The 16,133-nt window shown below is 36.2% G+C and overlaps 1 protein-coding gene across 2 annotated transcripts in view; it reads right to left on the minus strand.

Annotated features, from left to right (window-relative positions):
• Positions 1 to 1,191: 1,191 nt before the first annotated feature.
• The window catches only part of FAM184B (family with sequence similarity 184 member B), a 37,509-nt gene continuing 22,567 nt past the window's right edge, over positions 1,192 to 16,133 (minus strand). The window contains exons 4-12 of one of the 2 annotated variants that reach the window (XM_031504572.2): positions 12,341 to 12,553; positions 10,929 to 11,082; positions 9,681 to 9,793; positions 9,078 to 9,262; positions 5,857 to 6,003; positions 4,505 to 4,622; positions 4,220 to 4,324; positions 3,363 to 3,565; positions 1,192 to 1,943 (exon numbers count right to left, since the gene is read on the minus strand). In XM_031504572.2, coding sequence (XP_031360432.2) covers positions 1,853 to 1,943; positions 3,363 to 3,565; positions 4,220 to 4,324; positions 4,505 to 4,622; positions 5,857 to 6,003; positions 9,078 to 9,262; positions 9,681 to 9,793; positions 10,929 to 11,082; positions 12,341 to 12,553 — 1,329 coding nt within the window. In that variant the 3' untranslated portion in view covers positions 1,192 to 1,852. Of the gene's footprint in view, positions 4,325 to 4,504; positions 4,623 to 5,856; positions 6,004 to 9,077; positions 9,263 to 9,680; positions 9,794 to 10,928; positions 11,083 to 12,340; positions 12,554 to 16,133 lie in introns of both variants that reach the window. The other variant, XM_077782778.1, reaches the window with a different exon arrangement.

A 16,133-nucleotide genomic window follows, 5' to 3' on the forward strand; every position in this document is an offset into this window, starting at 1 on the left:
TTTGAAGTAAATTGTCACTCTCTATCGTACTGGCTCACCTTATGGAAGGTGTCTTGGTATATTAAAACTTGGTTCTTATGGAATGAATTGAAATGGAAAAACACATACAAAAGAGTGGGATATGTAATGCAGGCTTGATGTTACTGATGTTCTGACTCTCAGGCTACTGAAGAGGTGTTCCAAAACACCTACCACAAAATACCACTCGTTGTGGAGGTTGGATCACCACCACTGTCCAGTATACAGAATTACCTTCTGTTGCAGTGCTCTATTTAGTCAGTTAAATGTAGCCAAAAAAGCTTTTGGAGGTAGAAATAGCAAAAGAGTCCTATGTATTACTAAGCAACAAATTTAATTTATCCATATAACCACTTTTCTACATATAGTTTTATAGAGGGCCAGCATTGAATAATTAATTGTAACCCTGGAAATAAGATTTGCTAATTGTGTATTGAAATTTCTAGTGTTCTTGGGGCAACATGGATGAAAAGTAATGAAAACAGTGCTGTACATTTTCATCCTCACAGATGCCAAGGTACCCACCAGTGTTACTGTACACTATTTAATATCTTTCTTGATTACAAATATGGAAAGTGCCTTTTTTTCCAAATCTACTGGAAAACTCACTTTTCCAACCAAACAGTTGCTCTTGGAAAAAATACTAGGTAGCTGGGATGAAAAGTGTTGGCATGTAGAAGTGTTCTTCCCTTCCTTCCACCTTTGCACCACCAGTGAGATGCAGTGGCTGTTTTGTATGAAGTGATTGCATCTGCTGGTGTAGCTCTTGCTGGCTGTTGGATGTAAGAAGAGGTTAGGCTGGAAGTACCTCTTTGCATGTAGAACATTTTTTTTAGTTAGCTGGGCCCTGTTAGTTGAAATGAAATGGGGATTCAAAGGAATTGAAGAGGAACTATCCTGTCTTAAATAGCAGGCTGCTGGTTGCACATTTTCCTGCCTTTTATACTTAATGGGTTACTTACTCAAGAGCCAACTTATTCATTGGTTCTTTCCTGCCAGCAATGAATTAGCATGATCTGATATATGTAGTCATTCCTCCACTTTGCTTTTATGTGGGCATAAAATTAGTATGGAGTTAAAAGGTACAAGGGTGCAGCTGCCATCACTGGAACTCTGTGTACAAGTCTGACTTAATTCAGCATTAACATAAAACTCTTTTGAAATGCACAGGAATTGGATAATTTACAAACTTTAATGTTCATAGTTACATATCATCCTAATTTAACAGGCTGATACATATATTGAAATTCAGTGGGAATATTACATAGCAAATAGCTGACTATACAAAACAGTTTAGGAAGCAAACCAGAAATTATTTCTAAACCGGCCTGCTATAAACATGTTAGTTTTTAAGGTATACTACATGCTGTGCAGCTTAAAATTAATTTAACAAAAAGCATTAAAAACCTTTAAAATTACATTATTATATGCAGAACTTACTTTAAATAGCTGATGAAGCAAGCATATAAATGTGCAGAAGGAAGATATTTTTTCAGCTGCTGCCAAATTGACAGAACAAAACAGAACATATCAGAGTCCAAATTACATATTTAATGAAACTGTGGACTGATGGAGTCTCTTCATAAAAAGTCTTTTCACATAACTGTGTCCAAACTTTTCCTTAATTTTTTACAGAAATTGTTAAAAAAAATGCATTTTCCTGAAATTCATGCCTGTAACTCCATAGTTACTAGATCTAAGAGAGTGCAGGTATTTCCTAACTTAGAAATTACTTTTTTTTTCTTCCCTTAAATCATCTATTGGATTATCATTCCTATAAAGAAAACAGGAATGACTTTTATAGTAATTCTAAGAAGTACGGAAATAGTTTGCTTTAAAATGAAAAATACTTAGTAAACCATTCTTGATGCTGAGGGTCTTGTTTTTGGTCATCTTTGGTTTGTGGTGGTTCAGTGCCATGTGTCCTGTGCAAACAAATAAGCATTAGCATCACCAACCTACTTACTTACAGTCTTATCAACATGTAATCCTTTTCCCAGAAAAACTCATCATACCATGAATGGCTCTGTGCTCACATGAGAGGATGAGGCCAAAAGGTGCCAGCTACAGTTTTGGTGGGATCTGTGCCAGGCAGGTAACTGGACTAGCAGCACTGATTGTAACATGAAGAAAAGCATGAAGCAGAGCTTAACAGCTATGGAGAAACATTTGAACATAGTTCTTGACACCCCCAAGAAATTAAACAAAGGATGCTTCAAGGATATGAAGTTTTGCAAATCAGAGAATGGCTGCTGCAATTCACTCTTAAAAATATAAAATACAATTTATGCATTAAAAATGTTGGGTAAAAGTTCTATTTGAAACGGGAAGATTTATCTGAACACTACCTGGCATTCATAATCAATCCTATTACATAGTTTCTGTCCTGATTTTCAGGATTATTTTAACATATGATAGCAAAAAGGACTTATGATTGATTGATTTAAAAGAATTGAGTAGAAGCCAAGCTACCCTCAGACTCCCTGTACATTTGTTTCCCTTTAAAACAGAAATCCCATTTGCCTTGGCAGTCATCTGGCATGACACAGCACGTTTTTATCTTAAAGAAGTGTGAATTGCCAAACAGGATCTAAGCCTGTGTTCCAGATTTTTTGTCAGCAGTCAGCACCATCTGCCCCCAAGGAAAGAATTCTCTTGCACATAATTTACAGGATAACTAAATCTCCACCAGGAGATAGCTGAGAAGGCTAGATTTTGCCCTGAAATACAGTGGTAAGTTTTGGACTTTTTTAACTGTATATTAGCTACATACATTTTTAACTATTTCTTGAAGAGAGAGTTTATGAGAGTTTAACAATGTTATAACACTGAACATAGTTTACATAATTCAAAAATTTGACAAACTGAAACTCCTCAGAGAGAAGAACCCAAAGAAGTTAGGTATATGCTAATCAGTTTTCAAATCTCTAAATTTTGCCAAATGATCAGGTTAGATTCATTCAAATACCTCTTAAAATAAAAATATGGCATCCATATCTACCAAGTGCATGATGAAGCAATAAAAATAAGGAAGACACACGAGACACACATCTTTAACAGAACCACGGAAAGATGCCATGTTCACAATTAACTAGTTAATTCTTAGTTAAATACTTGCAGCTCTTTTTCCTTTTTTTTTAATAAGGTCTGCTGGGCAGGAATTGTAGCCCACTTTTGCAGTAAAGTTCTGGATCTGTCTACAGAAAACCAAACACACCGAGTTCACTGCACAGTAGGAACCCTGTGTACACATTGTTGTGTATTTCTACATGTCAAATGTATTTGAATTGCCTACAAGATTCTAAATATGAATTCATTTATCATCATACAAAATGGACAAATACCTTGTGGCAGCACCGCTGTCTGAGGACTGTGTTGATGGAGAGCCCACCCGGAGGCAGCCAGAACTCCGGTCTAAGCTTGCAGATTTTGTTATTTGAGGAGCACTTCTTTTTGATCTCAAGTCACCGCTCAAAAAGCTCTTTGCGTAGGAAGCTAAATTCGGAACACTGACAACACGACTGGGCATCTCAACCTTTTTCTTCTGCTTTTTATTGCAACAGAAAACTTCATTACATACATATATTTTTACAATTTATTCTATGAAACCTTAACAATACCTCATTCCCAAATACTTTATAAGGAACACCCAAATAGGAAGATTTCTATCTTTTTCTATAAGCATTTAAATTAAATTTTCAGGGTATGCTATATCCATGTATTTTGTCATCCAATTAAAACAACGTGTATTTGACCCTGAGATGTTAGACACATCAAGGAGCTTTCCACCAACTTGACCTCCCTTCTTTCTATGGTTATTTGTAGAAATATCATGCAGAGGGGCTGGAGTGACAAAAGGCAGATACCAGGCAACTAAAACAGATTCATAATTTTCCTCAATGCATTCAATATCCTGATTAGAAACTCCCAAATCTGCAAGCAATGACCATGCTTATCCCAACAGAAGACTGATGTCAGAGTTCTAGTGTTTTATATTGGCTTAAACACCTGTTATCTACGTTGCATATATACTTCTAATGAATTTCTCCTATGCTCAACAACTGACTGTAGGTTAGCACTAGAAAGAATTCTTCTGAATAACATAACATAAAAAATGGATAGCATTTTTATTGTCCTGATACGATTCAAATAGTAACAAAACTATCACAATTTGTGATTTTAATTGCATTACTCATCTTACCTTCATGGAGGGAGTCAGGCATGCTGTATTAGGGTTGAAAGAAAATGACCGATTCCTGTAAGATTCAGTGTTGGCTGAAAGTGAATGCTGGCATTTTCTTCCTTCCTGAAGGGAAACAAAGTTGTGTGTATGGAAACAGGTATTTATCGGAAACTGATATGGAAAGATACATTTGTCAAAGTATTTCTGAACAGAAACAACCAGAATGAAGCAATGTGTGAAACACTGAATAGAGCCTTGCAATAGATTCCAAAATACATATGTCCATATAAAAAGCAGTCTTACCACCAGCTGCTTGATAATCTCTTCTCTCTCACTTAATTTGTCTTGCAGACAGTTTATAAGGTGTGTATCTTCAGGCCTGGACTCCCACTTTCTTGACTTTTCTTCTAATTCTTTAAGTCTGTACCAAAGAAAATGCAGACCAGAAAAAAAACTTCCTCAGATTATTTTTCAAGAGAAACCTTGGATGTACTCTGCTCTATGTTCCAAGCCTAAAATACAAGGACATAGCCAGGCCTTTCCAATAAAACAGGATTTTTATAAAATGGGCACCTGTACATGGTTTATGTAGAAGTATAGAATCTTCTGGAGTTCCAAAATAAATTTCCAGGGTTAATCCACAACACCTTTCCAGTGTAAAATCCATCCCCTTGTGTGAAATAATTACAAGCTTGCACATCATATTGCTAGTCTAATTTCCTAAAGAAAGAAATCAGTGTCAGAGTATCTATACATACGTATATTCATATATTTGTTCTCTTTTCTGACCCAGTAACTTTGGAATCCTCAGAATCACTCAATACCTGTAACTGTCATGAAGACAGGCTTGGATGTACATGCTGCTTTAGTAACCCTGCTAAGTCAAAACCTGTAGTCTGAGTTCAGCTTTTTAAAGTCCTTAAATTTCCCTTTTTTAATGTGTGAGTAAACATTTTTGAGAGGACCGCCCCTGTCTCTTATTATCTTTGAGTTGTCTCTGATTTAAAATAAAAAGATAAATCTTCACATCTGAAAGGTTTAAAGATTAGAGGCCTGCTTACATGCCAAGTTTCTCTTCTGGACTTCTGCTGCTTCTGAACAATTGGGATAAGAGAAAAGGAGGAGGGATATACATAAGGGATTATTTCTGATGGGTCTCTGCTGTTCAATCTGAAGCACCACTGAACTTCTTAAATCCACGGGGGGCTGCAAACTGCATTTATTTACATGAGCATAATTTTCCTTGGAAATTTTTATGGGAGTGAGAATGAGGTTAACAAGCTTTTACTCAATGATGCTGCTCTGTTGAACAAAATTAAGTACAAGATCATGGAGCAAGGCCTCTGGTGTCATCTGTAAAACAGATGATTTCACACTTTATAGAATTTCTAGATCCTACATGCAAGTTTTAATTTAGCATTGTAAAACTTCATGTATAGTGCTTTAGATTATCCAGAATATTTATTACAATATCCAGAATTTATCACAATGTGTCTGGGTCTTTTTGGTTTGCAAAGACAATACCTATAAACCTTTATTTTGATCCTTATAATATTTCACTTATGATTGATAAAAAAGCTGTACATACTAAGAATAATAAATAAAACCAGAACTCATTGCCAGTGTGAGCCAGAGTTTATTGTTAAATTACTTACGCAGTTTCTAAGGAGAAAATCTTTGCTTGGAGATGTGCCTGAGTGCTGCTGAAATCAGATACTATGTTTTCAATTTCCTTCCGGTGATCTTGTTTCAGTATGTCCAGTTCTTTTCTATGCTTGATATTGAGGTCTTCTACCAGTAGCCTTTCATTGGTATTAAAATATGTCTGAATTCTCAGGTTTCAATATTAGTTTATTATCATTGATCAAAGCATGCAGATTTCAGTTTTATTGACTGCAAAGGTAGTTAACTGGGCAAAGATCTGGCTTCTGCCTATAGATTGGACTGACATTTTGGTTGCAGTCTGAGAAGAAATATTTAAACACTGAGGAAGAGAAAAATTATTTTGTAAAGTACTTGACCTTCACCCTTCAGGAAATTCAAGGTCTCTTCCATATAACAGTGCTATTAATATTCTGTCTAGGGTTTGTTTGTACATCAATCTTAATGTAAAACATGACAACAAAGTACCATAGGAACATATTTGTATTAAGTAAAATTATGTTGAAATATCTGGCATATTAATATGAGGCTTTCATGATATATTTCACTACATACTGCCTATCATCATCCTAAAACTAACAAAAAAAAAAAAAGTGAAGAAATGCTTTAACAATGCTTTTAACTACAAAATTAATCTTTTTCACACAATATATTTTGGAAGATACTGCTACATTATTAACACCATAAATTGAAAACTAAAAAATGCCTAATATTTTCTTTAGTCTAACCATAATACTGCATTCTATTACCAATCTCAAAAGCAATAGGCATCTATTGAAGAATCATAGTTTTATTTTTGTTTGCTATTGCTTGGAGAAACTTTTTCTTCAACTCAATTGAGAGCCTATGTTCTATGGTTTACTAATTAAAATAGTCATGCTTAACTCAACATATTAACAATTGTAATTTTCACAAAAGACATTAGGCTTATCTTTCATTTCCCCCTATCTTATTTTTAATGTATTCACTTGTTTCTGTTTCAAAAGGTCCATGAAAGGTTTCTCCCCTTGAAATTACAGCACAGTCATGGAAGTGACTCATTTGGCACTTAGCATAAAATAAGCAGCGGAAGAATAAGGGTAAAAAAGAGAGACGGATTCCTTGAAATGAATATTCAGGAGTAGAATATTCTCCTTCAGAAGAGCCATTTGGGGACTTGTTCTTTCTTCCCATAAAAACACCTTTATTTGCACTTATCCTCATCCTTGTAAAAGCTTTCTGTACTGGAGGTGGAATTCACACAATTCAAGAGAATGGAAAGGAATTATTACTTCAAGCAGATTATGGGTTTCACTTACTTGGCAAAAGTAGGACTAGTAATTTTAAGTAATTTGTTATAAAAATTTGTCACATGCAAGCAACAAGCCACTATGAGCTTTCAAATCAGAAAAGAAACTGGCATAAGACGGGGGCACTGTTTTTAAAAGTAAAAATAGCAATTACTTATATGCACCAATTTAACTATTCCCTTACACAAATTATTAGTCTGGCCAGAACAAAACAAGAGCTGCAAGTTAGTTTTTCAAGTCTTCCATGGGTTAATTTCAGAGCAGCCTGTATCAGAGGCCCAGGTCCACTCCAATGCTTTAGTTCTATCTCCAGTTATTTGAAGGACTTCTCCTTATATAATTTCCATTAATGATTCCTTCCCAAATGCTTACTGCAGTAGAGCTACACCATTCATTCCCTGTAAGAAAATCCCTCCAGCCCAGCAGCCTTAGCATTTGAGGCCTTTTAGACCTTAGCGCTGACATGTGAATAATTCTTCTCTTCATGAACAGAGGCTCTAAATTCCTTCAAGGTAGCTTCAGGGCATTAGTGAAACTCTCTGGTTTGCAATTCTCTCTGTTGATCTTGCTTCAAAAGCTTGAAATAAAATTCACTTTGAAGTAACTCTCCAAAGAGTGCAATGGCAAAAAAAAAAAAAAAAAAAAAAAAGTTCCTCATTCTTTAAATATCTACTGACTGGTAGACAGGAATGGAATTACTCTGGCCACTCTGACAGTCTGCAGAGAGACATTCTATCCATTGAGTGCTTTTCTCTGGACTATATGGGCCATAATTAATCTCTGGACTCTAGGCCATAATTTTAAAGATTTAAGGACACACTCTTCAGAAATCCTTTTCTATATACAGCTTGTGCAGTTAGGGGCATACATTCTACACCACTGCAAAAAATGAATTGAAAGGTACCCAGACACCAGATCCCTCAGTCTCTCTGCAAAGAGCATATGTTAAGTACATTCATCCAGAAATTTCAGGATTCAACAGCCATACAAATGCAGTGGGCAGTGAAACCCATCTTGTCTACTTTGTAAGCCATGCCAGGGGAGGTTTAGGTTGGATATTAGGAAGAATTTCTTCAAAGGAAGGGTGATTAGACATTGGAATGGGCTGCCCAGATGTGTTTAAGGAAAGAATGGATGTGGTAGCCAGTACTATGGTCTAGTTGACATAGAGGTGTTTGGTCACAGGTTGGACTCCATGATCTCAGAGGTCTTTTCCAACCTAATTGATCCTGAGATCCTACACTTTTTCTGAACAGAAATGGGAAGACTCATTTGCACAACATGTGCAACATGACCCTCTGGCTACACTAAGACATGGTTTACCTTCTACAAGATGGCCAAGACTCAAATCACCTTGCCCTTCCTGTGCCCTGACAGCCTCCCACAGTGCCAGGCTCACCATCAGCCCAGAGGCACTGTCAGGATCCATTGGCACTGCCCTTACTTCCCCTGTGCAAAGCTGGCTGCTACAGCCAAAGCAAACTCTCACAGGGTATATATAGCATTCTCAAGTGTCCCCTTTGGAATTAACAGTGCATTGGTTTCAGCTACAGAGAGTATGTATAAAAATCTGATATTTATTCTCAGAGATTTGTATATTTTTTAATAGCTCTTTGATGAGTTTGGGATTTATGTCCTCCAGTGCCTTTGAAAGGCTGAAATTATGCACACTTTCTTAGGTCATTCCTGTGGGGATACACTAGACATATTTTTCTGTGCCATTTAATGAACAATTAGTTTAAATGCATGTATTATGGCTGGAGAAGAATGTGAAATTATCTACTGCTTTTGCAAAATCCTTAGTTTCTAAAATTAGTACTTTAGAAAGAAAAGATTCTGACATGCATCATACTTAGAACACCACTCACTCTGGCATTATTATTGAATCTCTAGATAGCACTCTCAAGTGTGAATTCAAGGCAAACCTTCTATGCTGTTTTTCTCTGTCCTGAAGCTGTCCAGCTTCTTGCTTCTGTGACTCCAACTCAGCACTGAGCAGCTCCATTGCATCCTTCAAAAGTAAATTCTCCCTCTTGAGTTCAGAAATTTCACTCTGACATTTTTCCAGTTCATTGTGAAGAGATATGATCTGGCTTTGGCTACTTCCTTCCTAAGAAAAAGGCCAAATTTAGTTATTCACAGACTCTTAACATTAACATCCTCCTGGAATTGTATGCATTGCATTTTTGTGATTTGATGTGGGGTCAATTATATGTGCCATGCTACGTATGTGCAAGACAAAATCAGGGATCAAAATTTCCTGAATATATTCTACAGTCTCCACAGAATTTATTTTAGTGTAACATTCATTCATTTGCTTCTTTTGTAGATTCTGATCTTTAATTGGAAAGAAAAAGCCTGCCCACAGGGAAAAAAAATTATAAATATTTAAAGTGAGACATAAAGGCAGAAAACCCATTCAATTTCTGGAAGAGACTGTATACTTTTATTTTCAGTGGAGAAAAAAATTTGATACTATTGTTTTTGCTAAACACAACATGGCAATGAAGTACAAACTGGTCCCTTGCCTGTTGCTTCTTCAGTGTCCTCACACTCCTCAGCTCCATTTTAAGTTCTTCTATTTGTTTCTTTAGGTTTGTGCATGATGTCTGTTGCTCGGAGAGTTCCATCCTTAGAGATCCTAGTAACAATCAGACAGTCATTTAGGCAGTCAGAGGCCAGCTGGATGGGGAAGGCAGATACAGGGAATGTAGATGAAAACATTAATTCATTACATTTTGCTTTGCTCCTCAACTCCTTCCCCATTAAGCATAATGGCCTCCTATTACCAGAGGGGTCCCCCAGCTGAGCAGTAGTAAGGTGATATGGAGCTACAAAAGCAAGGAGCCCACACCCGAGTCAGAAAGGCAATTGCAGACTACGTCATCACCATTGTTTCTTCTAATCTTGACCTTTACTGGAGCACCACTCAGCTTCCCTGTTAATTCAACTGGTGCTCTACAGAGGGCCATAAAGCAGATTGAGGAAAGCTCTGGTTGTGTTAGAGAAGCGCACTGCTTATGCAAGCTCATCTGTTATATAATGCAACTTTTGTGTATATTAGGTACAAGTTTTTCAAGTATGAGAAGAAAAACATTTTTATCTCTGTTGTCTCCCTTTATATTCTTCAAGAAAAATTGATCTATCTATTGAAAGTATAAACTATAGAGAGCAAGAAATCTTTCTAACAAATTTTAATTATTGGTAGAAAAAACTGTAAGAATAAAATTCAGTTTGTATAAAAAATACTTTCAAATTATTCTTTATTTAATTAAAAAAGCATTTTAGAGATGAGCTTTAATAAGCTGAGATTAAACCTGGATATACCAAACACCTTGCCAGTGCAGTATTCTGTTTAGTTCTAAACAGTTTTGGACACTTTTGAAACTGACTAAACAGTACATAAGGAACAACTGATCTCTACTGCTGAACTCAACAGAACAGACTTGAAGCACGTATAAAAATTCACCTCAACATAGAAAAAGAAAAGTCATATAAACTAATTATAATTTTCCAATCTAATATGCTTGATAATGCACAGTTGAATGTTGTACACCATACTACTCTCTCAGCAACATTTTGCTGCTGAAAATTCAGAGCTTGGTTAACAAAGAATATTGAGACTATATTGTTGAAATTGCAGGGTATGAAAATGAGATTAACAAAGACCTGAGTACCCAGAAGATGGGAAAGAAAATGAATGGGACGAAAGTCAGTGGTTCTCAGCATATATATAATCAAGCAGTAGGAACTGTGCATGACATGAGACACTATACCTAACAACAGGGTTTGCTGCTTTTGTATCTGCTCAAGTTCATCATGTAATTCTTTCTTTGCTTTCTCTTCCAAGGTTTGTATTTCCAGCCTATGAGACTGATGTTGGATCTTGAAAGTCTCATTAAATTCCTTTCTCAAACGTTCTTCTGCCTCCTGTAAGCAAAAATCCCCCCCAAAACAAAGTAGTTGGAGTTTATTTATCAGCATGTCATTTTACTTGTAATGCTAGGGTGAATCTGGCCTTTAATTGTAGAACTTTAATTTTCACCATCACTTTACAAGGCATTTTATCAATGCAAGCATAAAAATGAGCTGAAGTTAAAAATTAACACTTAATAGGTACAAGATAAATTATCAGTGCATCATGTTTTAGATTTGTTGAGCATGATGAAATAATAACACCGATATCTTTGCACTATTAGACATTAGAAAGCAAGTTTTATTATTCAACATACAAAGGCCCCCAGATCTGACCTGCTTGTCATTACTTATCACAGTGTGTCAGACAAAAGCATCTATCTTTCCTTGTACCACTCTTGGGTCACGCTTCCACTGTCATTAGAAGTACTGCTGGTACACTCTAAATGATGGAGCAGTTGCTCTGTAGTGGTTCTGAAAGCAAACTCCTGTCCTCAGTTTTATTCTTACCAATTCACTTGCCAAAAACAAGCCTTCAGATTGGTTTTGTCAAAACTGGAATTTTATTTGGAATATATAAACAAGATATTAAATTCTACTTAGGGTGGTTTTATTACCTATGTTTCATAAAGTCCTCTAAGCTGTGGGAACCAACAGGGACATCTAAACGACATGTCACATGTACATTTTTCAAGTTGATTTTTTCTTGGACAGCAACAGTCTTTAGAACTTCAGTATATTGCATTAACATTTTGTCATGGAAATCAATTCACTTGAACTTTTAAACGCTTTGGCTATCCACTTACTGAATTGATTTTTTGAAGGTATATAAGGTAATACACATCACAATATGTGTCTATTATACTTAAGTATTTATGTATAAATTAATAATGTATGAAAAATAATAAAACTGAGTCCTGTTATTAATACACTCAGGAATTGCCTTGTATTTCTGAAGCAAGTGCACAGATAAAGGAGCTTGTATTCATTGCAGCCTAACTGTAGGGTCTATTATATTCACACTGTGGTTCTAAGTTAAAATACTAAAAATATTAAAAACCAAAACAAAAATCCCACAAACTACCAATCAACCCACCCCTCCTAGCCTGATGATGAGAAGGTTTCAGAATCACAGAATAATTCATGATGTGCAACAATAGCAAACCACCATTAAACTAAGTTGAGGTAATGAGTTTTGATAATAGACTCTCACTTAGATGGTTTACCCCACAAATATACGTATTTTTTTAACATTGGTACGCAGTAAACTGACCTTGAGCTCCTGATTCTTGCTTTTCTCCAACATTTTTAAGACTTTTTGATGCGATGCCTCCAAATGCAGTTTAACATTTTGGTTTTCTTTAATGGTGTTTTGAAGATCCTGCAAAAGCTTCTCTTTTTCTTTGTTGGACTGTAGATTATGTTTCTTCAGTGACTCCTTGAAATTATTTGCTTGTTGTTCTAATATTTGCTTCAGCTGAGCCACCTTCCAGAAAAGTAAGTCAGCAAGATAGGATTAATGGCTGCATTTACAATGGAAATGAATTATGTAAAGTTGAATACATTTTATGAGCTTTTGTTGTTCTATGAAAAATAGCAATATGCTTGTTTTGTGCAAGGAGCCCTTTTTTAGTGAAGAATGACAACCTTTTTGCATATACTGTCTGTTACTCATCAAGTACTTTTTAAAAATTTCAAATCATCTCCATCTAATGTGTGCAATCCATAGTATGGCACAAACCAGAAGGCAGGCCTAAGGCTCTGCTGAAGCTATCCAGCAAAACTGATATATTTACTTTGAAACAGCACCTAGCTTCACCTGCCTCAGACTGAGTTTAAGTTCACTGTTCATCCGGTTGTTTCTTGGCTTCTTCTATTGTGTTATCCAATGAAACCAATTTTCCTGATCAAGCTAATGAAGAATAATTGCCAAATACTATTTGTAATGAAAAACATTAATTGTCTTTAATATATCTGTGTAATGGGATCTGTCTGTGGCCTGGATACTCTCCAAGAAGAGGCAGATGCTAGAGCCACTTGCCAACCATACTTTTGTTTCAAAAGATTATTTTTTTTAATTACTTTTTAAAGAAATATGTAGTAAATCATAAGATTTAATCAAAGGGCCACTTTGGGTTCTGGTTACAGGAAAAGAAACTACTTTGTCTTCATACCTATTGAACTCAAGCCAAAGTTTTCCTATATAAAGAAAGGAAACACTGAAGTTTTTAGGTACTGCAGTTCCTTATAAAACTAACCTGTGATGTGAAAGAGTTAATATTGTACAGCCCCCCTATCATCTGACACAATATGTATTAGCATCACTACACTCAAGTATGCATTTTTTAATGGTCTTCCTGAAAATAAAGGGACTGAAAACATGTGTCAGATAAATAGGCTGTATATTTTACAATAGAAAAATCTGAAACAGGAGAAACTTTATTTGGAATACTTCTTAAGCAAATTAGTCATCTCGGCAGGAAAGATGAATAGAGGCCTATATAAACCTCATCTGTGGTCACAACATTATAAACTTCCCCAACTCTTCACAGAAAATTATTGGCCCAAAGGACTTCTAACATGAAACAAAAGATCATACTAAATAGAAACAGGCTAAGCTGGGAACACAATGTAGTAAGAAATCAGATGGAAAAGTAGTTTAAAAACCATTATTTTTCAGTGATTAAGGAGAAAAGCCCTACAGAGATGTATGCCCTACAGGCATACAAAGAAATTCTTTCTCATGAATCCTGGTACTTCTAACAGGTGTTAAGAAACAAGCATTTCCATCCTGTTAGGTTTCCTCCTCCTGTCTTGCAATTAAAAAGGTTTTCAAATCCACCAGTGAAAATCCTTCTCTGGAATGTTATGCAGGGCCCAAGTATTTTTTTGCACTTCCTGACTTCTAAATAGCTAGAACTTCAATTTGCTGAAGTTAGCAAAACAGCATTCAAGCCAATGAAACCATGCCAGCTCACATCAGACCAGAATCTATTTGGATGTTTGCGTTATTAACAAAGCAGCAACACTCTGGGATTTTGTGTTTTATAATGTCCTCCTGCTGCAAAACAAAAGTTCTTAAAAAACTGTACTTTAATTCCATTACTAATTCACTTTAATCTACCAGAATTGCATAAAGTGATCTCAGAGATGCAAACATTACCTAACATAACATAAACAGCAATATGGCATAATAAGTAAAAACAAAATAAATTGTATTTTACTTTTTTTTTTTAGGCTTATTTCAGAGTTACTTCAATTAAGTTCACAGTAAACAATATTCCTAAACTTGTGTTAATTCCTGACCAGAGGAATTTCTGATCGTGTTCTTTGGCTGCTATTTGGTGGAATCTTCAAGATCCATAAAAACTCCGGGCATTGCTGTGCTAGCATTGTACAAAGATGTATCATGACAAGCTGATCTTTGCACTTCCACTTTACGTATCTTCTAATTCAAGAAAAGAACAGAATCCTAGAATATTCTGAGCTGGAAGGGACCCCCCGAGGTCATAGAAGTCCAGCTCCTGGCCCTGCACAGCCTCATCCCCAGGAGTCACAACATGTGCCCGAGAGCATTGCCCAAACACTCCTTGAATTCTGTCAGGCTTGGTGCTGTGACCACTTCACTGGAATTGAAGTGGTCAACCACCCTCTAGGACAAAAGCCTATCTCTAATATCCAACCTAAACCTCCCCTGACAGCTTCAGGCCATTCCCCTGGGTCTTGTCACTGGTCACCTAAGGGAAGAAATCAGCATCTGCCCCTTCTCTTTCCCTCACAAGGATGTTCTGGACTGCAATGAGGCTTCTCCTCAGTCTCCTCTTCTCCAGGCTGAACAGAACAAGTGACCTCAGCTGCCCTTCATACAGCTTCCCCTCAAGATCCTTCACCACCCCTGTAGCCATCCTTTGGACACTTTCTAATAACTTCATGTTTTTCTTATATTGTGGCACCAAGATCCTTTAACACATGCTGAAGAAGAGATCCTGTAGTTCAAAACCAAGGAACTGGAGGGCCCTAATGAATTAGCATTCAACCCACACAGGATCTCCCATCTTTCCTTCCAAATGACCAAACAGATGCAAGTCTGATTTCCTTATCCATAAAAATCTTATTAATACAGAAGCACTGCCACTTTGAAGTGCAGCCCCAGAGAGATGAAATTATCATTATTCTGTCTACTCTGCATAGTGTTCCAGCTATGTCAGTCCAACCAAAAACAGGTTTTAAGCAGCCAATGAAGCTATTTTTAGATCTGAAATTGTATCCAGGTTAGGAGTGGATTAGTAACAGCACACTGCCTAACCTTCGAGGCGGAAACTCTGGGCTGAGCCATTGCAAAGGCTCCCAGATGGGAAACACGCCCTCAGTGAAACGTAACATTATATAGTAAATGGTGCTTTCTTGGCTGTGAATATTCATGTACCTATAGCAGGAAGCTATTGCAAATTGAAATGATTTCACTACCCTGGCAATATTGCCAAGAATTAGTTCAGAAAGTAACTTTTGGAGTAACCAAGAAAAATGCAAAATTTCTCTTCAAATGGAGCATTTGTTCCTTTTCCAGAGCAGTCAGATTCTAAGATACAATAAAATGATTTTAGTGTATCTGTTCATATTTACAATGGCTCTGTGGACATAATATATGGCATGCTATGTACTATTTAATATTATTTATGTTTATAGTGGCAATAATTTTCCAGCACTCTTTGCTAATTTACCATGATCTTGCGATGGGAGTGGATGAGCAGTTAGAAAACATAGGTTTCTTTCATATTTTACTGTCCTGAACAGTATGTGATTTCAAAACATGTGATTTCAAGAAAAGTAATTTGTTTGTCCATGACCTTATTTTTTGCATCTGCAAAACCTATGGAATAAATCTCCATGTCATAAATCTTTCACTCTGAATAGGCCAACATAGGTTGGATTGACCTGAAATTCTCTCAGAGAAAAATCTGTAGGAAACAGTGGCATGCAGAAATGTATAATGAAACTTAAAAATAGCCAGAAGTTTCAGAACATTAAACTACACTTAAATTATGTATTTGTAAGACTGGGAAATA

The sequence above is a fragment of the Lonchura striata genome, chromosome 4 (genome assembly GCF_046129695.1).
Source record: "Lonchura striata isolate bLonStr1 chromosome 4, bLonStr1.mat, whole genome shotgun sequence".
Classification (NCBI taxonomy): Eukaryota; Metazoa; Chordata; class Aves; order Passeriformes; family Estrildidae; genus Lonchura; species Lonchura striata.